Source organism: Callorhinus ursinus, unplaced genomic scaffold, assembly GCF_003265705.2.
Source record: "Callorhinus ursinus isolate GAN/ISIS: 27379988/994484 unplaced genomic scaffold, GSC_fseal_2.0 scaffold18, whole genome shotgun sequence".
NCBI classification, from domain to species: Eukaryota; Metazoa; Chordata; class Mammalia; order Carnivora; family Otariidae; genus Callorhinus; species Callorhinus ursinus.
Window position 1 is genome coordinate 6,517,378 of NW_027397080.1, and position 21,738 is coordinate 6,539,115.

The 21,738-nt window shown below is 42.5% G+C and overlaps 1 protein-coding gene across 16 annotated transcripts in view; it reads right to left on the reverse strand.

Annotated features, from left to right (window-relative positions):
- Nucleotides 1-21,738, reverse strand: part of MACF1 (microtubule actin crosslinking factor 1) — a 333,619-nt gene that overhangs the window by 105,101 nt on the left and 206,780 nt on the right. For 12 of the 16 annotated variants that reach the window (XM_073902852.1, XM_073902856.1, XM_073902854.1 and 9 more), the window contains exons 36-44: nucleotides 14,507-19,948; nucleotides 13,822-13,971; nucleotides 11,874-12,089; nucleotides 11,640-11,789; nucleotides 9,440-9,673; nucleotides 6,816-6,965; nucleotides 5,402-5,635; nucleotides 3,898-4,098; nucleotides 611-1,129 (exon numbers count right to left, since the gene is read on the reverse strand). In XM_073902852.1, the coding sequence (XP_073758953.1) occupies nucleotides 611-1,129; nucleotides 3,898-4,098; nucleotides 5,402-5,635; nucleotides 6,816-6,965; nucleotides 9,440-9,673; nucleotides 11,640-11,789; nucleotides 11,874-12,089; nucleotides 13,822-13,971; nucleotides 14,507-19,948 (7,296 nt within the window). The remainder of the gene's footprint in view (nucleotides 1-610; nucleotides 1,130-3,897; nucleotides 4,099-5,401; nucleotides 5,636-6,815; nucleotides 6,966-9,439; nucleotides 9,674-11,639; nucleotides 11,790-11,873; nucleotides 12,090-13,821; nucleotides 13,972-14,506; nucleotides 19,949-21,738) is intronic. The other 4 variants (XM_073902865.1, XM_073902863.1, XM_073902864.1 and 1 more) reach the window with 1 other exon arrangement.

A 21,738-nucleotide genomic window follows, 5' to 3' on the forward strand; every position in this document is an offset into this window, starting at 1 on the left:
CTTTGTTATTTGACCCGTACTATTCATCCCAACTTTATACCATATACCCGCGAAGACTGAGTGAATTGTAGGACAAACCACCAAAAGAAAGACACATCGGGTTGCAGGCTAAGGTAGGGAGGGACTGGGAGGTACAGAGTATTCCTTCTGGCTAGGTTAGAGATGTTGGCAAAGTGCATAAGACAGGTAAGAAGAACTGACTGGATTCTACAGCTTGGGAGCTAACGGGAGCTCTTTGATAGGGAGGAAGGCAAGGATGTACCCTAGATGCTCTATGCAGGAATAAAGACTGTGTATGTGGTTGCAGTTTCCCCTGTACCGTTTCTCTTGGGAGCCCACGTCTGTTGGTCAGGGTACAGGAAGGCAAGCACCTCCACCTTCCCTACCAGAGTGACATACCCCTGATACTACTGGGATCAGGCATTAGCCCAGGGGCCTCCACATTTTGCATTTTTGCAGAGCTCATAAATTTATTCTGCCTGTGGTCAATATGTAATTCAGTTCACTCACTATGTCCTAAGGTTCTTAACCTAAGCCCCAGAAACCACCCACAGTTGTGTGAGGGCTCCCACGACCATTCCCCCAGAGGCTGCCAGGACCCTCTCAGTACCTTTGAATGGAGAGTAGTGTATCTTTCCGTTGCATCCTTCAGCTTGCCCTTCACTAAGGCTCCAGTGGCTGATGGTTCTCTGCCTTCCTCAAAGCTGTTTTCTGTGTCCAAGACTTTCTGTCCTGAGATAGTCACAAATCGCAAGTCTCCTTTGTGGGAAATGACATCCTCTGAGAAGCTCCCCTGCCGCTTTAGCAGGGAGGGAAGGGCTTTGGGGCAGCTGCCTCCCTTGTGCATGTTCTCCAGCTCTCTCTCGGACCGCTCCAGCCAGTTCTCAAATTCTTGATGGTCCTGCAGAAACTTCTGCAACTCATCCCGTAGTGTCTGCGCCTGCTTCAGCTCTGCCTCCGACCGGGCCAGGGAAGTCGCATACTGCCCCTTTAGCTCTCCTAGCTTGTCCTGTAGCACCTGACGTTCCTCAGGTGTGAGATTGTGGCCATGCTGGTCCAGGAAGGCCTGAGCTGACTGCGTGGCCAGGATGAAATTTTGCTGCTGAGATAGCAATTCTTGGTGACGGGCCTGGCAAAAAATTCCACAAAACAAAGGATGATCAGCAAGGATACCACAAAAATTTGGTTATGTCTACAGCTAGAAGTAGAGAGAGATCTCAACAGGCCACTTTTCCAACTGTTCCAAAATCACCAGTATCTCTCACTCTCTAAGCATTAGCCATATACTAGTCCCGGCTGAACTGACACACATAGGATCTTACGGTTTTCAAAGCGACTTCACATGTATTATCTCAACTGATTTGGGGCACAATCTGCAATGTAAGCAGACAATATCTATGTATGTTAAATGTCTTGACTAAGGTCATGCAGACAGTTAAGGGACAAACTGAGACTAGAACCTGGCTCTCTTCACTAAACCATTCTAAGTCTAAGAGAAGGCACAAATGGCCAGCCCACATTAATGCAAGGGGAGACTAAGTTGGATAAGCCAAACATGACAATATAAAGATTGCAAATACTTAGCTGTGAAATATGTCACTTACATATCCATGAACACTGTCCCAACTAGGAAGAGTTCTTAGAAAATTAATTCATTAAATAAACAATCTGTATTCCAGCGAGAGTACGATGTATTTCCGGAGCATAGGTAACTTGTATTTTTTTAATTATATGTGCTATGTCTATGTGCTTACACATGGATCTTTTTTCTATTTCAATGGAATGTGAGTTATTTTAGGGAGTTGTGGTTGCGTTGTTTTGTTTTTTAAAATGTTCTCCCTGAGTCTAGGGGCGCCTGGGTGGCTCAGTTAAGTATCTTTTGATTTCGGGTCAGGTCATGATCTTGGCTCAGGTCATGATCTTAGGGTCGTGGAATTCCATACTCAGCAGGGAGTCTACTGGAGGCTCTCTCTCCCTCTCCCTCTGCACCTCCCCCACCTCGTGTGCAAGCTCTCCCCCCCCAAAAAAATAAATTTTTAAATGAAACAAAATGTTCTTCCTGAGTCTAAGAGACAACAGTGGGAGTTCAGTCAGTGTTCTTGCCTATCTGTACTGTTTATGCAACTTCCTAGACCAGGACAATAGCCTAATTTTTACCAGAGCATGGTCTAGTTTCAACCTGTATCAGCAACCTGATAGTGTCAGCTTCCAATATCATCTCAGGGAAGCTACGGTGACAAATGTTTCCTTCTCAAAGGGATAGTAAGGGGCAGATGTCCCCATTCTCATCCACCCACAAGTAAGGCAGTCTCCTTCCTAGGATGGAGATGCTCCTTGGTCAGCAGTCCTGTGACAGCAGGACCGTCTCTGCTACATCTGCAATGTAAGCAGACAATATCTATATATGTTACATGTCTTGACTAAGGTCATGCAGACAGTTAAGGGACAAACTGAGACTACAGCTTTGGGGGACACCCTATGATGGATCTCCAAGCACAGCTTTGGGGGACACCCTATGATGGATCTCCAAGCACAGCAGTAGCATGCAAGAGGCAAAAATCCTATTAATACAAAATAAAGCAATGACTGATACAGGCCATTCAATAGAAGCGTTCTAGCTAAGCCAAATTTTCTTTGCTATAAAGGTATCACTACTAAAATAGGTGACCTATGTGTTTTCTAAGTTCCCTAAACATTGTTTTTCAATCATGCAATAAAATATGCCTGCATATGCCAGTTAATATCTTAGGAGATGGTTCCTCTGGTTGGTTCACTGGTTTATCTCCAATGCCTGACATATAGCAGGTGCTCGATATTTGCTGAATAACGAATACATGGGTAGAGCTAAATAGTGAGTAAGGAATGGTTTCTTGAGGGCGATAGGCAACCATTAAAAGGGTTAATCAAGGATATCAAATTTTCGGGATGCCTGGGTGGCTCAGTTGTTAGGTGTCTGCCTTTGGCTCGGGTCATGATCCCAGGGTCCTGGGATCGAGCCCCACATCAGGCTCCCTGCTCAGCAGGAAGCCTGCTTCTCCCTCTCCTACTCCCCCTGCTTGTGGTCCCTCTCTCACTGTCTCTCTCTGTGTCAAATAAATAAATAAAAATCTTTAAAAAAAAAGATATCAAATTTTCAGAAGATCACGTAGTCGTCTAGAAGGGAGGGTAGAAGGCACAAGGCAAGGAGACCAGCTGAAGCTGCCGTAACAACTCAAATGGAAGCTGACAGTAGTCCGAACCACAATCATAGCTCAGTGGAAAGACAGAAGCGGGGATGACTCTGAAAGAGATCTAAGAAGCAGGGGATTTGATGACTGATTCGATACAGGAGAGTGAGGGAAGGGGAAAGGGGTCCCTGATGATGTCTAGTTCTGGCAAGAAGTGGGGGTGGGAGAATGAGTCTGATGGGGCGGGGGGGGGGCGCATGTCATAGGAAATAGGAGCTCCATTTTTTGAGGCTGAGCTGCTCGTGATTCCAAGTTACAAAGAGGCAGATGGATTTATGTACTGGTTGATGCTCTGCACAGGCATTTAGGCTGGAGACACAGACATGGAACTCTCTAACACAGGCAGTAACTAAGTGCCCTGAGTGGATAAAACTACCCAAGGGAAGTATATTCTGAAAGACGAGAAGAGGCTGAGGCTGCCACCTGGAAGCACATCGGTATCTCACAAACTGGCCAGAGGAGAGGAAAAAGGATTACTGGGGCACAGTAGCACTTTGGAAACCAAAGGAGAAAGTATTTCAACAGTGTCAAAGCTGCTGAGGTATCAAAGAGGGCATGAACTGAGACGTACTTACTGTGCTTACTGGATTTAGGGGCAAGGAGGTTACGGTGACTTGCCCAGGGCAGCAGAGAGGCGCCCAGCAGAGTGAGGACAAGCTAACATTCTCACCTTCATCTTCTCACACTGCTTGTCCAGTTCCTCTGGGGCTTGGCTCGCCCCCTGGTGGGCATCAGTGGTATCAAAGGCTCCTTTCCCCAGGCTCGCTCCTGACAGCCGCTCCATCTGTCCTCCAGATGCCATTGCAGTTACCCAGTCCAGGAGAGCATCAATCTTACTCCTGTTCTCTGCCAGTTCCTTAGCTGCTTTACTCTGAAAGCCACAGAAGGAGGCTAGTGAGAAGGTGTTAGTTATTTAGCTACACAAGCAAAAGTTAAGAAAAAAGGTGAGACTTTTTTGCTAAAGAAGAGAAGCTCTAAGACTGTATAAACGGTCTTTGCAGCCACAAAAATGAACGAGTATCTTCTAAATCTGTTGAAAAACAATTACTTAAAACAGTCTCTAGATTTTGCCTATATTTCATTGCTTTAAAAAAAAGGGCAACCTGCTTGGGTCCCCTTGTACTATCACTTTGCTCAATAAACCTTGCTTTGCTGCCCACCAAAAAAAAGGGGGGGGCATGGGAGGGGTGGGGGTGGCAAAACCTAGGATTTAAAGGGGCTTTAAGAGATGATTTAGTCCTGGCAGCCCAGCAAGGCTTCATGGAATCCTTCATAGATGTGCAGAAGTGATGCCCTGAGTTGGTAGGGTCAGAAACAGTACAGTCACATTCAATTACCAGCTGCCCTGCCCTAAGGGAAACGCATCCCATCCTTTTTCTGCCAGACAGAGTATTGAGTTCTTTTTTTATTATTATGTTATGTTAATCACCATACATTACATCATTAGTTTTTCATCAGAGTATTGAGTTCTAAAATTTCCCTCTTGAATTCCATTTTCTGACTGTCCAAGTACTGTAATTAAACAGGTTATGTCAAGTGATACTTTCATATGTTTCAGAATTCCCCCTCAGGTAATTTATTTCTCTTTTCCATATTTTCTACCTCCCCCATTCGTGTCAGAGCCCATGGCCAAACCAAGGATTCTAATTTACTCTGCCAGTGCTGAGGGGAACGCAGAAAACCATTTGAGACTTTAACTTCTCCTAGGTTTATCCCAGTGCCAGTTCCCACCGATCCACAGGGGCAGCTTGGGGATAGCATGTGCCACACTAAGACTCCCCAGATATTTCCCCCTTGTGCTCTTGGACTATCAACCTAGATTCATATTTGAAATGTGACATTTGCTTTTCCTCCCCAAGGTACTACCCTTCTTCACTAAGTTCTTTCCACGATTTTCCAATTAGAGTATTGAGTATACAGATAGCAAGAAATATTTTTTCTCTGGGGGGTGGGGTGGGTGATATGAATTTCCCACCAACTATTCCTGACTTAAAGTTCTTCAGGATGTTTCCTCCCAAAATAAATACGGACTCACAGACCAGCTCCTGAAGTAGCCCCTTTTCATGATTCTACGCTCTCTGTCAGGTAGTTTCCCCTTAATACCTTTTCTTCATTTGCCAGGTACCAAAATTTTCTTTTTTGAAAAACACTAAGTATCAAAGAAGTCTGGTTACCTTTTCAGTCTCTTGCTGTACAGCTGAGGTCACCACTTCCTCCAGCTCCTTCTGGGCCACCCGCGTCTGTTCCTGGAGAGCCTCATACTGCTCCTTAGCCTGATGAAGCTTCTCCCGAAGAGCTGTCAACTCATGGGGGCTCAGCTTGGCCTGGTTCTCTTCCAGGAACCCTTCGATATCTTTGACAACACTGGCAAATGAGGTGGCCCGATTCTGAATGTCGTCCTGTAAATCCTTAACACATGAACACAGGGAGGGCAGAGATGTCAATGTTCCTTCTTCGAAGACAGCCAACAGCACACAGACAGAACGGCTAGGATGACACAGACCTGCACCAGATGTGCGTCCCTGACTATGATCTGCTTAAGGTTTAGGCCTAAACCAATGCAAATAAGAACTTCTAAGATATTTTTTTACTTAAGAAATATTCTAACACTGGGGCGCCTGGGTGGCTCAGATGGTTGGGCGTCTGCCTTTGGGTCAGGTCATGATCCCAGGGTCCTGGGATGGAGCCCCGCGTCAGGCTCCCTGCTTGGAGGGGGGACTGCTTCTCCCCCTCCCTCTGCTTCTCCCCCGCTCATGTTCTATCTGTGTGTCTCAAATGAATAAATTAAAAAATCTTAAAAAAAAATATTCTAACACTTAATTTTCTTTCTTTTTTTTTTTTAAGATTTTATTTATTTATTTGAGAGAGAGAGAGAGAGAGAGAAAGAGAACACGAGCAAGGTGAGGGGCAGGGGGAGAAGCAGGCTCTATACTGGGACTCTGGGATCACGACCTGAGCCGAAGGCAGACGCTTAACTGACTGAGCCACCCAGGCGCCCCCCCCCTTTTTTTTAAAGTAATCCCTATACCCACCATGGGGCTGGAACTCACAACTCCAAGATCAAGAGTCAGATGCTGTACTGACTGAGCCAACCAGGCATCCACCACGCCTTATCCTTAATGCAGCCTACAGGGCCCAGCATGATATGGGTCCCACCTCATCATTCACTAACCTTCCCTTTGTTCTTTGCAGTCCAACTAAACCAGCTTTCAGTTCTTGAATATGTTGTATTAGATCCCATCCCCACCTCAAGACAGATGCTCAGATGCTCGGGCCTCTGCCTGGCATATTCTCCTCCTCCCTCTGCCCCTTCATCTGTTAACCCCTACATGCTCTTCACTTTCAGTGTAAGTGACAGTTCTTCAATATTTTCTAACATCCTAGACAGGATTGGGTCTGACTGTTAAACATACAAAGCATAAGAATTAAAGATTCTTGATGTGTTCTCCTGGCCACTAGACTCTACACTTCATGAGAACAGGGATGTTTACTGTTATGTTGCCAACATGAAGCACTGTGCCTGGCACATAGAAAGCCTTTATAAAGATATGCTGAAGGAATGAGAAAAGTGAATGAACTCATACTGACCTTCAAGTCACTCTGGTTCTTCTGCAAAGCAGAGAGATCCTGCTGGTTGGCTCTACCTTGGTGACCTGCCAATGTGCTTTCTGCCTGTCCTAGCCAGTTGCAAAGATCCTCCAGTTTCTGGTGACAGGTATTTTGTTGTTTCTGCAGGGTCTAATTGAAATGCAAAGGGGCCAAGAGATGATTAAAAATTCTCATTTTACAAATACAAGATAACTCCCTGAAATGTAAAACAGAAAGGTTATATCTTAAGGATGGAAGAGTTGGTGAGAGACTAGAACAGGAAAAAGCACAGAAGTCATATTCAGAAAGCTCCCCTCATTTGGTCAGTCTGTTGATCTGGGTCAATAGTTTGGATTATATTCAGGGATAATTTCAGGTGAAAATGCTCCCAGGTTTTGGTTAGGAGTTCCATTGCCAGACTGCTGTTATTAGCCCTGGAAATGGAGAACAGAGAGCCCAGATGCTTCAAATCCATAAATGATAATGGTGATAATAATAAATTAGTGGTTATGATCAATTCCTCCACCAGAACTAGAGGATATGCTACATACTAAGTTAAAATACAGAAAATTAGAAGGACTGGATTAGGAAGGGAAAAAAAAATCAAGAATCTGGATAATTCATAAGCTAATCGAGCTTCTTAATAATTGAGATGACTTCATAAATCAAACATCTCACAAATGCAGATACCCATTAAATGGAATGATTACATGCCAGGCATTAAGGGCTTAGCTATTTTGAGAAGGAAACTGCCCAAGAATAGCAACTGGCTCAGTCCTTCAGGTGTCTAGAAGTGATATCAAAGACAAAAGCCAGGCCCACGGGGAGGGAGGGAATATGTTTCTGTGCCTGATCCCTTCTCCAAATCTCATTTCGGCTGCATGACACTGAAGCACCTAATTGAGCCATTGAGCATGATGTGTTCTCCTGACCATCCTTCTAGAACCATTGTCCACCAGTTTCTACCTTCTGATGGTGTTTTAGTCACCTGCACTTACAAACAGGTGCCCACACTGGCCCTCTCTCCCCCTCTTTAGGACAAATAGAAGGGCTCTGGAAGAGAACTCCTAAGAGCTCTTCAGCTGTAAAACTGGATCTTCATGGGTTAGGATGGGTGCAGACTGAATCTGAAAAAAGCAAAGCAAACAAGTTAACACACAGACATACACATGCATTCAGGGCAAATATAGAGAGAAGCAGAGCATTTCTGACAATTACAAGGTTAATAAACATTGTGGAATTAATTATGCGCTCGGAGAGAATGTTCACATGCAGTTCTACCGCCTGCTGCAGCTCAGGGGCCTACCCTGGATCCGGGCTGTGTCTTAAAGTGGCTCAGACCAATGCTATTTCATTAACTATCCACAGACTACACCATGCTATATACATTCCCAAGTGAGGATATTGCAAATTTTCAGGTTTGGAAAGTAACCTAAAAGGTTGAATTAGTATTTTGTTTCAATTTCAATACAGGTGGAACAACAAGCAGTAATGGGGGGACATACGGAATTGACTAACTTAACTTCCACTGAGCCTAACTCAAAAGCTCCATTCAACTTTGCACAGTATTTAATAAAGGTGACCCTGAGACAGATTGCTGGTGATAATGACATTCTAATATCATTTTGTTGAACTCCAACTTACTATTCCAACAGCAAAAATGCCTAAGCATCATTCTTGGTATTCTTAGGTTACGATGTTACCATCAATGCAATTATGTTGAGTTTTGCAAGAAGAGGGTTGTGACAGATGGTGGTAGGATGGTTTCTTTTCAAAATGTTAACTCCTGGTTCTAGACCCTGTTTTCCATAACTGAATGAGCACTGGGCATCTCAGTGTGAAGAAAGGTGCTAGAAACTAATCATGATTTAAAAAGTGCTAAAAAGGGCGCCTGGGTGGCTCAGTTGGTTGGGCGACTGCCTTCGGCTCGGGTCATGATCCTGAAGTCCCTGGATCGAGTCCCGCATCGGGCTCCCTGCTCAGCGGGGAGTCTGCTTCTCCCTCTGACCCTCCCCCCTCTCATGTGCTCTCTCTCTCTCTCACTCTCTCTCAAATAGATAAGTAAAATCTTTAAAAAAAAATAAAAAAATTAAAAGTGCTAAAAAATTAATAACGATTCTAATAAAAATTTCGTTGTTGGCTGTTTGAAGGTGGTCAAGGAATATTACTGTTAATCATGTGAAAAGCTTCAGAATAAAAGTCATTTCAGAACCATTCTTCTCAAGAGCTTAGAGTACCTAACTGTTCCTAATGGCCCACAAAAGAATGCTGAGGAAGAGAGGAGGAGAAATAAGGGCAAGGGATACAACTTTTGTTTGGAAGTCAGACACGATGAGACACAGTGAGGGTCAAGTCTTACTAAAAGGAAAATACTTGCACATACATACACATGTAAACACACACATTCTCTCACACGCACACATAAAACCAAAAACATGGCAAGAAATACAGCCAGAATAGCTGCCTCCTAGACCAGAACCAAACTGGTCTAGAGGACATGAAATTTCAAAAACTGGTCAACACAGGCTCCAGGAATCATGACAGATGGAGTCTGGCCAGAAATCTCAAGGATAGAGAGGATACCCCAAAAGACAAAGTGAGCCCAGCTGCTGGTTCAGTCTGACCTTGACCTGGGCTGCCTGCTCCATTTGTTGAAAATGGCCCTGCAACACATCCATCTGAGCTGCGGTCTGCTCCACAAGGTCCTGGAAGGACCTCTGCAGTTCATTCAGAAGCCTCAGCATCTGCCGGTTCTGCTGAGGGGACAGGTCCTGGGCGTGCTCTGAGATAAAGAACTGAATATCAAAAGCAAGAGCATCCAGCTGAGATTTCCTTTCAGCCATGGGCTGCTTCAAATCCTAATAAGGAAACGAAAAAAGTAAGATAAAAAAATAAAACTTCTGATTCTCTATCAAAGCAGAAGCTGTTGGTTTTAATCAAAGAGTCAAAATAAATAAAGGGGGGTTAATTTGCTGTATTTTTATCATTGATACTGATCATTTCTAGGGCCAAACCAGCACAGGAAATCTCACTTCTGGTCTCTCTAAACTCCTCATGTATTACAATTAGGTTTTCTTTACTGGACCTTGATCTCCAAATGCAGTACATTTTTAATGATTTATGTTAATAGAATTATACTACTGCTAATCCCAGGTTATCTATAAAAATTTTTTTTTAATGTTTGGAAAATATATCATGAATTTCTGGTCTGAGATAGATCGGCCTAATTGTATATTCTTAGATTCAAATATCTATTTGTATTTGTCCAGCAGTGAGTTACTAGAAGGCCAGAAGCGGGGAAGTACTCAATTTATTTGCAGTTCACTAATACATGATTTTTAGAGTAAATAATGTTGCTTACACATTTTAAGGGTGTAAAAGATTACAGTCAGACTTTCTTATATAACAGTTACATATATATATATATATATATATATACCTACCTAACACTAGAATTTATCTGCTTTAAGACAATTAAAAGCATGCAATTTTTCCACAAACATTTAGTGGTCATCAGCTATTTAACACTGTATGCAAAAAAAACAAGATAATCTAGACCCTTATTGCTTTGAAACTGAGGGTAGTCAGCAATCCTACAGAGCAGAGAGAAAGGGCTTCTTGCACACTTATCATCAAGCTAAGTGTCTTTCTTCATCTGTGATGAATGGATTTGGGAAACTGTCATTAGGAAAACAAGACTGAGACTGTGGCTGTCTTCCCATTAGGACATTCATTTAAGTTATAACTAGGGAGGAAACCATGCATGAGATGCTCTGCGTTTTTATATCATATACTATGTCACAGGAATTTTATTCACTCTTGCTTTTATTTAATACTCTCAAGTCTGCAACTCACTCGCCTAATGATAGATTTGGAGGAAAAGGCATGACTGAAGATGGCAGGTCAACTCTCGAAAGACAAAAAGGGATGGGTTGCATCCAAAAAGCCTGACCATGGAGAAATTATGTCTGCTTCTTTTAAGACCGGGGAAAAAGGAGAGAACAGAAGGAGAGGGCATCTTTAGTTCTGCTCTGACTTCAGAAAGAATTTAAGGAGTGTGCTATCTATAACAGAAGGTGGATAAACCAGTGTGAGTGATATCTGATATTATATTAAGTATAACCAAAACAAAGAACAATGTGGGGAGGGAAAAAACACCTCAGCTCATGAGTATCTCAGTGTTTACTTTTCTCTCACTAACATATAAACAGAATCAATTAATTTAAAGCTTAAGAAGAAGAAAAGCATCTCTCTAGATCAGTGGTTGGCCATCAAATCTGCCTGCCACCTATTTCTGTAAATGAAGTTTTATTGTAATACATCCATGAACATTCACTTATGTACTGTCTACAGCCGCTTTCATGTTTCAACAGCAAAGGTGAATGGCTGCTACAGGAATGGTCCATTTGTGTTATGACCAGCAAGGCCTAAAATATTTACTATCTGGCCCTTTACAGAAAAAGTTTGCCAAGCCATGCTCTCAATCATGGATCAACAAGTCCCCTGAAATTGGTGTGTGTAAAATTAGAAACAAAGGACGGATACTAGATGCTCGGTTATAAAGACAAGATGAAATTGATAGTAATAGGCCATTCTGTAGACTCTTTCTCAGAGAATAGCTGAAAGGAGAAATAACCATAATCACCGAAGCTCTAAGGGTATGATAACCTAAAAAACTAAATACAGCAGACTTTTATTTCTAAAATGGAAAATCAGTTTTCCCAAGAAAGAGAAGTACAGGTTCTGATTTGCCTTGCAGGAAAATAAAATTGATGTAACTCCGAGGACAAAGAAAATGGACTTGAGAATGGGTGGAGAGCCTACCTTATAATGCTGGAGGCAGTGCTTCAGGCTGTCAGTGTTGGTTTCCTCGTTATATTCCTTGCTGTTCAGAAGAAGATTGGTACTGCCAACCCAGGCTCTCAGATCTTGAAGTCTGCCTTCTAGCTCTTCGTGCTGACTTAACACTCTAGTCTAAGAAACAAATGGCAAATTAGATGATGGAAATCTTCAAGCCTGCCCAGACTTTGTGAGCCTTTGTGAATAAAAAGAAGCAACCTTTTTTACTTCCACAGCACTCTGGAGGTGAAGGAATCTGGAACTCCAGGTGTCACTCACAGAGCTGAGGGACTTTTGAAGATTCTTGGCATCTTTCTCTAGAGCCTTCAACAGTTGAGCAGGGACTTCTGGAGGCTGGCTGATGATAATCTGATTCACACATTCTAATTCCTGATTCACCAAGGTGGACAGATCCTTTAGCTCCCTGTCTAATACCTGGGGGGATAAAGCGGAGTTACCTCCAAAATCAAGACTAGAACTCTTGCTATTTAGGAATCAGCTGTGAACAGTTTTCTGTCACCTCATGCCAACACCTGCTTTACAGCTTATGAAATGTTTTTATGTATGTTCATTTGTTTGTTTGGTTTTCATAATCACTAATTCTTGAGGTAAGCAGAAAAGATATTATTATTATACCAGATTTACAGAAGCAATGCCTCAGCATTTGAAAATGTTATTCTATTCTGTTCTATTCTATTCTATTCTATTCTATTCTATTCTATTCTATTCTATTCTATTCTATTCCATTCTATCTTATTTTTGTCTAAAGTCACCCACCTCAGCAATGGAGCCAGGACTTGGATTCAGGTTTCCTGACTCAGTGTAGTACACTTTCCAATACAACTTGCTATCTCTTTGAGAGGGTCATTATGCCTTATATAATGTGACACAAAATAAGTCAAACAAAAGAACGACACTTCCTGGGCTCCTGGGTGGCCCAGTTGGTTAAACGTCTGACTTAGGCTCAGGTCATGATCTCAGGGTCCCGGGATCGAACCCTGTGTCAGGCTCCACACTCACTGGGGTGTCTGCTTCTTCCTCTCCCTCTGCCTCCCCCTGCTCATGCACGTGCTCTCTCTCAAATAAATAAAATCTTAAAAAAAAAAAAATAACCAAAAAACTCTTCCACTCCAAAATCCAACGAGGCAAAAGGAAAAAAATAGAAAAATATCCCAACCCAGCCTTCCTAACTCAACGTCTACAATATTCTGATCCTCAGCAAAGGAGCCAGAAATAAGTTGTGGGAAAGTTGGCAGTTTTGGACACCATCTTCACCTGCCCTTCAGCTGCCCTACCCAAGGCTATACTCCAGATATTGAGAGAACTGCTTAACCTCTACAGTCTGTCCTCATTGTGACTCCAATCCTGTGATAAGTCTTAACCTCGGTTGAGAGAAAGCGCTCCTCTTCCTCCTTTTCAAGCTGTCTAATTTTATGTCCTCAGGAACTCATGTCATCCATTATCATTTCTTCTCTCTCCTAACTTCAAGTTCTCCTTTTCTATTGGTTCCTCCTAGTCGGCCCCAAAATCCAATCAAAATGTTCTTTTTTCAGTGCATCTCCTCCAGCTAGTGTCCTACACCTCTCTCCTCGCTTGCACCACCAAGCTTCTGGAAAGAATGATTTACATTAATTGCTCCCACCTTCTAACCTCCCATTTGTTCTCACTGCAACCTCGTTGATATCCTACAGCTCCACTGAAACTATTCTTAGTTTCAGGTTAGGTTACAAATGATTCTGGGCACTAAATCCCCCTTTTAGTCCTCACTCAGTCTCCCTACTGTATTTACTCCTGCTACAACTCCTCCCTTGAGTCTCTTCTGCTTTGTCTTTTGTGAGACCAGTTCCTGATGTTCTTCAGAGATCTCCAATTTTTTAATCTATTTTGGGGGGGGGGTCCTTTACATGGTGGTGTTTTCTTTTCCTTTATTTTTTTAAATAAATAAATATATATTTTTCCTTTTTTTTCAGTAGGCTCCATGCCCAGCACGGAGCCCAATATGGGGCTTGAACTCACAACCCTGAGTTCAAGATCTGAACTGAGATCAAGAGTAAGATTGCTTAACTAACTAAGCCACCCAGGCGCCCATGAACATGTTTTTCTTCTTGAATACTCTCTATGCCCTCCTCCAAGCTGGTGGGCCTGCAGGAAGTCTCTGGGAACCTACCTTGGCCTGACACAGCAGGTCCTGTAGCTCTGCCAGGTTTAGGTCCAGAGGTTGAATCTGTTTGGTCCTCATTTCAATGTCACGTAATAGAGAAAGATAGGATACCAGCTTCTCATCATGTTCTAGACAGAGTTGTCGGTTAAATACATTCTGTGGAGCCAAGAAGAAAACTTACTCAGATCCAACATTCACCTTTAAGTCTGCTTTTAAAAGCAGGCTGTCTCACTGAGACAAATAGAAATTTTTACTACACATAGGGTGAGATGAACTAAAACACGGTATGTGCTTATGTTGCCTCACATCAAAAGACAAAAAAGTGATTTTATTAACTTCCTCAGGGAGAAGAGGCTCATAATTATCAATCCATAAGCATCATTTTAGCAAAACTTCCAAAAGCTATTCCAACTATAGGTACCATCACCCCGGTATTTCATATTAGCTCCAACGTTAGTTTCTAACTTAAAACCCTTGCAAATTTCAGAAAGACATTCTGCCTAATTTCCTAACAACTGTGTAACAAACAGATGACAGTAAACTAAATTATACCTTAGAGAATCATCTAGTCCCCTGAAACTGTATGTATGCACACATTGTACATACATAAATTCAGTATCCAGTCAAGAGTTTTAGCATTAAACTAGGTACATCTAAAATATACATACAGACACACCATGGGGAAACTTACTTTAGTTGTTCTGGAGGGCTCTGGGTTTACACCTTCATTTCCCCGTCCCCCAGCTGTAGTCATGAAGGGAATCTGTTCACCACCAGGACTTTCTCTGAGCTTTTCCTGTGGTGTCTTCTCATCTGCCTTCACTGTCGGGTATATGAGCGGCACTGGCTTTTCTCCACTGGTCTCTGAAATAGGGGGACTAACGGTGGCATCCTGTTGTTCTGCCCTCTCTTTTTGAGACCCATCTTTGAACAGTTTCTCTGGAAGAAGGGACGCTAAGACTCTGGGAACATCCTGAGTCACCATGCCTTCAGAAGATGCTGCTTCTACACCTGTAACTATAGGGTTTGACATTTCTAGAAATGTCTCTCCAGTCATTTCCTGAGTTGTTATTTTAGATGCGAGAATTCCACTATCACTTCTGCTGTCCTGATGATGAAAGTCCTTTCTGTCTGAGAATTCCAGATAACTGGCTTCTTTTGGGTCTACTGTAGAAACTGTAGTTTCTTCTAATTTAAGAATTCTTGTTGAGTCAAAAGGTATTTCCTGGTATGATCTTTCTTTATATTCATTATATGAGCAAATCAGATCTTTGGTTTCTTTGGTCTTAAAAGTAACACAGGAATCTTGACAAGAGTTGGTCTCTGGTCTGATGGTTCCTTGGAAAGGTTTGTTTGATTCAGAAATTTGGGATCTGCCTGCAACTTGGGCCTTTCCAACTGATTCCTGGTAGTATAATCCTTCAGGTCTTGGCGTTATAGAAGAGAATGGTTCACTCTGGGCCCCACTAGTAAGTTGAGATAAATTTTCTTCCGGTTTTAAAGTAGAGAGGTTTAAATTTTTTACTTCTCCTTCACAGACCTGATTAGGTTTGAAGAATGTTAAAACATCCTGATTTACAGAAATTCCTCTGGGTATCATTGGGGAAGAGTTTTCAGCTTTACAAATAATAGAAAATCCCAGTTCTCTACCAGCTTCTTCTCCCTTTTCATTTATGGTTATTTCCACAGGTGGACTCTCTACATTGGATCCCTGGTCAGCTCCAATGGTGGTTTCTTGATTCAACTTTTCTTCAGAAAGAACTGGTTTGTGTGTTTTGACACTTTCTTCTATAATCACCTCCCTCTTCTCCCTCTTCCTTTTCTCCCTGGTATTCATTGGTTTCTGCATAACCTGCTCACTCAGCAATTTGCCTGAAGTTTCATAATCTGATTCTTGCACTTCTGAAATAATTCTTCCTTGGCTTTCTCTTATTTCTTTAGGATCTGGACCTGATATAGACTGTTTCGTATGAGAAGTAATTTCCATTTGTGCCTCTATGTTTTCCTGCTCTTCGTTTGTGTTTTTTTCCAAGTCATCCCTAGTCGCCTCTTTGAGTTTAAAATCATGACTTTCCGAGTGAGAGAGTGTCACTGAACCTTGGCCCAACGATGTATCTTTATGATCACCAGGAATGATGATGCTGACAGATTCTTCAGCCTCTGGAGAAGTTCTCCTTTTATCTTGATCCTTGTATTCCAATTCTTTTAATGAAATTTCCCTGCTCTTTTTGGCCTGCCCCCCATCAGAAACTCTTGTTTTAACCTTTCCTTGTGCAGACTGACTTCCAATCTCAAATAATTTCTCACTTGCTCCTTTACCATAACTCATTCCAGCTGTCCGATTACAAGCAACTAACATTTCCTTTCTTAGAAATTCCTTCTCTATTTCACATACTTCAATCCCATCTTGCTTTTCAATCTGAGCCCCGTGATCGCAGGACTCTAAAGTATCTATCTGGATCATAGTTGCCAGTTCAGGGCTGATAAATCCTTTCTCAACAGCTTCCTTTAGAGTCACTCTCTGATCATTAAATATGTCAACAATTCCTCCATTTAATACCTGATGAGTTGCAATAATTCTTACCATGTTTTCATCTACTAATTTCTGTTCCAAAGCTGATGCCAAAGTCAGTCTTTTCCCTGTGGCAGTATCTATGATTCCCCCGTTATTTGCCTGAGCTTCCAGAACCTTCAGTGTAGATATAAAGTCCAATTTTCCAAGCTGAGTTGCTTGGGATAATGTAAGCACTTTGTCACTTGCTTCGTCTTTAATATCTGAGAAGGGAATTACTTCTAAATATCTCTGTCCAGATTCAATATCAATCTTACATTTCTTTACTAATTCTGAATAAGGAACAATTCTGTAACTTTCAGGATCTATAATCCCATGCATCATTCCTGAAGACAATATTGCTTTATTAGTAGTTAACAGTCCTTCTTTTTCAGCTTCTGCCAAGGTCAATTTCTGGCCAGAAATGAGATCCACAAAGCTTCCAGTCAAAGCCTGCATTTCTTGGATTTCCCTTTTCAAGTCTGGGGTAATAAGATCTAATTTTATGGCTTCAGGAAGGGAAACAGTGTCCTTGGTTTCAGGGTGGAAAAACTGACAGAGGCTTAAGTTCTCAACCTTTCTGAGCTGCTTGGCTAAATCTTCATCAATGATGCCATGTTCAAAGGCATTATCAACAGAAAGTCTCATTCCAGATATATGGTGAATGATACCTCCATCTACCACCTGCTTAGTCAACAACCGAACAGCCTCCTCTCTCTCCAGAAGTCCTCTGTCAATGGACTGCATGATTGTTAAAGTAGCTCTGCTATCGGGGTCCATAATTCCAGTTGTTTCCATTTGTAGGCTAATAAATCTCTCCCTAACTGTTTTCTCAGCATCTCTGCCTTTGGAGGCTTTCTCCAGATTTATAAGTTCTGTCTGGTCAGCACTGTCCACCAAGCCAAGATTTGAGGCCAGAGTTACCGAAACCTTTTTGCCTCGTTTCAGGTCAACAATTCCACCAGTCACCACCTGCCCCTCTAAAATTCTGGAGACTGTTTGTGTGTCAAGAAGTCCAACTGTAACTGCTTCCTTCACAGAGCAGAGTGTGTGGGTACGGGGGTCTAAGACGCCACTTATAGCTTTGTCTGCCATGAGGACATTATGTAATAATTTCTCATCCATCAGACCTTCATCAATGACCTCTTCAGTGGTCAAGGACTCGCAGGTCTGAGAGTCAAAGAAGCCCCGAAACATGTTCAGTTTTCCCATAAGTTTCACAGCAGTGTGACTGGGCACAATACCTCGGGCTATTGCTTCATTTAGTAAGAGCTTCTGACCTGTTTGCTCGTGAATGATACCACCATCTAGTAATTGTGCAGATAATGTATTTAAGGTAGCTTCTTGGAACAATTCTGAAGGATGACTGTATGACAGGGAGGTTTCATGACCACTGTCTTCCACATCTGTCTTTTCTAAGGTCATCACACTACCGCCTACAGTGTCGTGTCCTTCTGGATTTTGTTTATGGTCATCCCTATCTGAAAATGTTTTATTTAAGCTTTTCTTTTTGTCTAGAGTATGAATATTCATGTCATTTTCAGACTTTAGTTCTGATTCTAAATCTAGAGTATTCTTTACCTGAAATTGTGACTTTTTGCTTTGGGGTTTTATGAGTGGCCTTCCAGTTTCACCTGGAATTTCAATTTCAAATGTGTTTGCTCGTGCTGTCTGACATGGAGAAGAAGTCTTTCCGGGAGTCTGCCATTCTTCCCTCAGTGTCTCAACAGGAAAAGGATCTTTGCTTGCCACCAAGGTCACATCCTCAGCTTCCTCAGTGGGTACCATAAGGAGAAATCCCCTGCTAACATTTTCTCTGGTAGACATTCCTGTTAGTTCTTCCTTTTTGGTGCCTAGCAACTGCCCTTTTAACTCTGATTTGCCTTTATCTGGGACCATCAAAGTATCAACATTTGGATCTCTCACTTTTTGTTCCCCCACAAACAGGTCTCTCTCAAGGTTCTCCATAGTGGAAGCTTCAATTTCTACAGTGGTCATTTTGCCTTTTGCTTCAGTGCAATCTGCCCGATTAGGATATTCTTCATTCTGAAAAGAAAGCTGGAACTCACATGGCCTCACATTCAGCCCATCACAGAAAGTTTCTGTGGTTTTGACACTCACTGATTCTTGTAATTCCTCGGGAGTTTCTAGTCTCTGATGCCCAACTTCAAACACTTCTGGAGGGCTTGCTTGATATTCACCTCTTGCTGTCAGTGTCTCCATCAGCTCACTGTCTAAAAGGAGCAGCCTCTGTCCATCCCGCACATTGATATAGCTGTGAGTCATCAGCTGAAACAATAGCTTCTCGCTAGGGCTTACTATGCCCTCAGTTTGGCTCTGGCTCCGTGGCAGACCTACTGCTCCAGGATTAATGTTCAATTTGCATTGTTCTGAAGAATCTGCCAGTTGCATGTGGGGCATCACATCAGGTATGCAAATTGATTTTAAGTTATTGACAAGATCTTTATCCAACATACCTTCTTCTACTGCTTTTTTCCAGGACCAAACCTCTGTGCTTGCTGGTAGAAACAGAGCTTTAATGTGCTGTCGGCCACTAAGTATTTTATGAGCTAGTTCAGTAGACACAATACCTTGTTCCAGGGCATCTGTGATTGGGAGGATTTCTCCAGATTCAGGCCACAGCAAGCCCATGAATGACCAAAGGGACTCCAGAATCACAAGGGCAATCTTAGGAGCTACTAGATCATTGTTCACTGCTTCATCTATTGTCAGCCTATGTCCAGTGACGGTGTCTATGATGCCTCCTGTCTGAAGCTGCCTTATGAGAATAGCACAGGCCATATCTTGGTCAATTAAATTATGTCTTACAGCCTCTTCCACAGTAAGCCTATGTCCTGTTCTTGGATCCACTATGCCACCAGCAAAAAGCTGAGCTTCCAGGAGCCGGACAGTGACCTGTCTGTCTATTAGGCCTTCCTGAACTGCACGGAAAATGCTAACCTTCCGGCCTGACTTCAAGCTCACCATACCCCCTGCCAATTGCTTGACAGGCAGCAGTTTCAACCCCGAGTCCTGGTGGACAATACATCTCTTCATCAGATCCAGCAAACTGACTTTCTCAGCTGTGTTGGGGTCTATCAAATTCTTGGATGATTTCAGGTAAGACTCTAACACTGAGTGAAGCCTTGCAGAAATGAGGCCTTGGTGAAAAGCCTCCTCTAGGTTGATGCAGCTTTTATTAGGGGGGAGACTGAAACCTCCAGTTGCCAGATGAACTTCTAAGACTTTCAGTCCAACTCTCTCACTGATTATTTTCTTTTCAATTGCTTCCACCACAGAAAGAAGGCCTTTGCTCTCAGAAAGGCTGTTTATTAAGGACAGGGCATCCTGTAGCTCTCGGAACTGCCGGTACATCTGGGGATTAATGAGGTTTCTGGCTAGACCTTCCTCCAGAGAGAGCTCTTCACTGGTCTCAGGGGCAATGAGGCCAGACATGATAACCTGGGATTCCAGGAGCACAAAGCCTGTGTCCTGGTCAATGAGGCCCCTTTGCATGGCTCTGAAGATGGGAAATATCTCCACTGTGCCTAGGTCAATCACCCCAGCAACTGCTCTGCAACCCTAAAAAAAATGAAAAAGAAAACTGAATCAGAGAAGCCCAGATATTGAAAGGATTCATTCAAAGAACTATATATAGTATATCAAATTCTGGCCACAAGAAAAACCCAGCCTGGGATGAGCCCCAGTGTGTAAGAAACACTCTAAAGCCTGGCAGCATTAATACTAAGAAAGAATTTGTCTAAACTGCAGAATGTTGAACATGGCAGAAGTTCACAGATGAACTTGACGGATGGTAGCATTAAGCATATCTTAGTGACAAGCTCTACAAAGTAGCGAGCAGTGAAAGTGAAAGGTCAACTATTTCTAAGACTAAATCACCACAAAGGTTCTTCTAGAAACATACCATTCCCCAGAAGTGAGAAGTCAACTCTATATAGCAACTCTTCAATGTTGCAACCCATGCAGAAGACTCTTGAAAGAGTACTTCCGTGCTAGTAAGTTCAGCAGGAACAGTTCACAGGATTAGAAGAAAGATTCAAGTAGGCCAGTAGCCACACAACAGGTATGCATCTCCGGAAACAGCCCAGTGTGTAGTACTCAAGCAGCTGTTTTACAGTTGGCGCAGGCATGGTCAGTGGCCACTGTTAGCGCCTCCCAAGGCAGTGGCCCTGAGTTAAATCACTCCCGGGAACTGGAAGTAGCAAGTTAAGGAAGGAACAGACTGGGGACCTTTGCCTCCGGGACCACTAGCCACTTTTCTTCTGGTCCAGGCTATAACGGAGAGTACAAACACCATGCTTACAGCTATCATTTGTGGGGCACTTAATACATGTACTGAGTGCCGATATTTAATCCTCACAACGATCCTATGAAAGCAATTATTTTAATCTTCAGTTGGCAGATGAGAAAATGAGGCACAGCAAGGTTATAACTCGTCCAAGGTCACAAAATAAGTGAGTTCCAGAATCAAATCAAGGTCTGACTCTAAGTCTTATTACACTGCCTCCCCATCAGATCCAGAAGAACATGAAGGATAGATCGGTAGAGCTGCATCATACACAGGAGTTAGGTCCTAAGTCCAGGAAATAAGGCAAATCTTATACACTGCCAAAGTTACCCTTGCATAAAGACCTAAAAACAGCTCCTAGTAGAATTCCTATTTTGAAGCCTTTTATCACAGAATGATGGTATTCAGAAATTAACTCATTCAAGTGTTTTGCCACTTAAAACACTTTCATTACTCTCAAGTTTCTACCTCTTTTTGTTCACGTTCATTATTTTCTATAGATCATTTTGTCTGTCCCTCTTTGGTCAGTATTACTTTCTGATCCTTATTTAACTCCTGAACTTATCCATGGAGCGTGTTGTTGTAGCAACTGCCAATCACTTCCCTGCCTCCTAAATAATGCATTTCATTCTGTCTCAGAGTGAGCTCTTTAACAGCAGGTACTTTACCCATTCAGCATCTAGGAACAGTTCTAGTGGTTCAATAAACATCTGCTGAATTAATAAATAAACTGGTAAATAGTAAGGAAATATTTAAAATCCTTAAGCTGCTTGCTGCCCCTAGATTTTAAAGACATACATCGAGGATTTCAAATTCAATTAGTTGCACGCTTTAAGAGACAAAGAATGGAGGGCAAATGTGGGAACTCATGGGTTCACATCCCTATCTCACTGTATTTGTTCAAATAATGGCATAACAGAATTCTCCACACTACTTAAAATATTATGTGTTGTTCCCTACCCCCCTCCTGTGTTCTGACCTAGAAAGTAGTTCAACTTGTATAAAGCAAATATATGTTATGCGAATCTACCAGGTATCTGTTCAACAGAGACTGAAGGGAAAA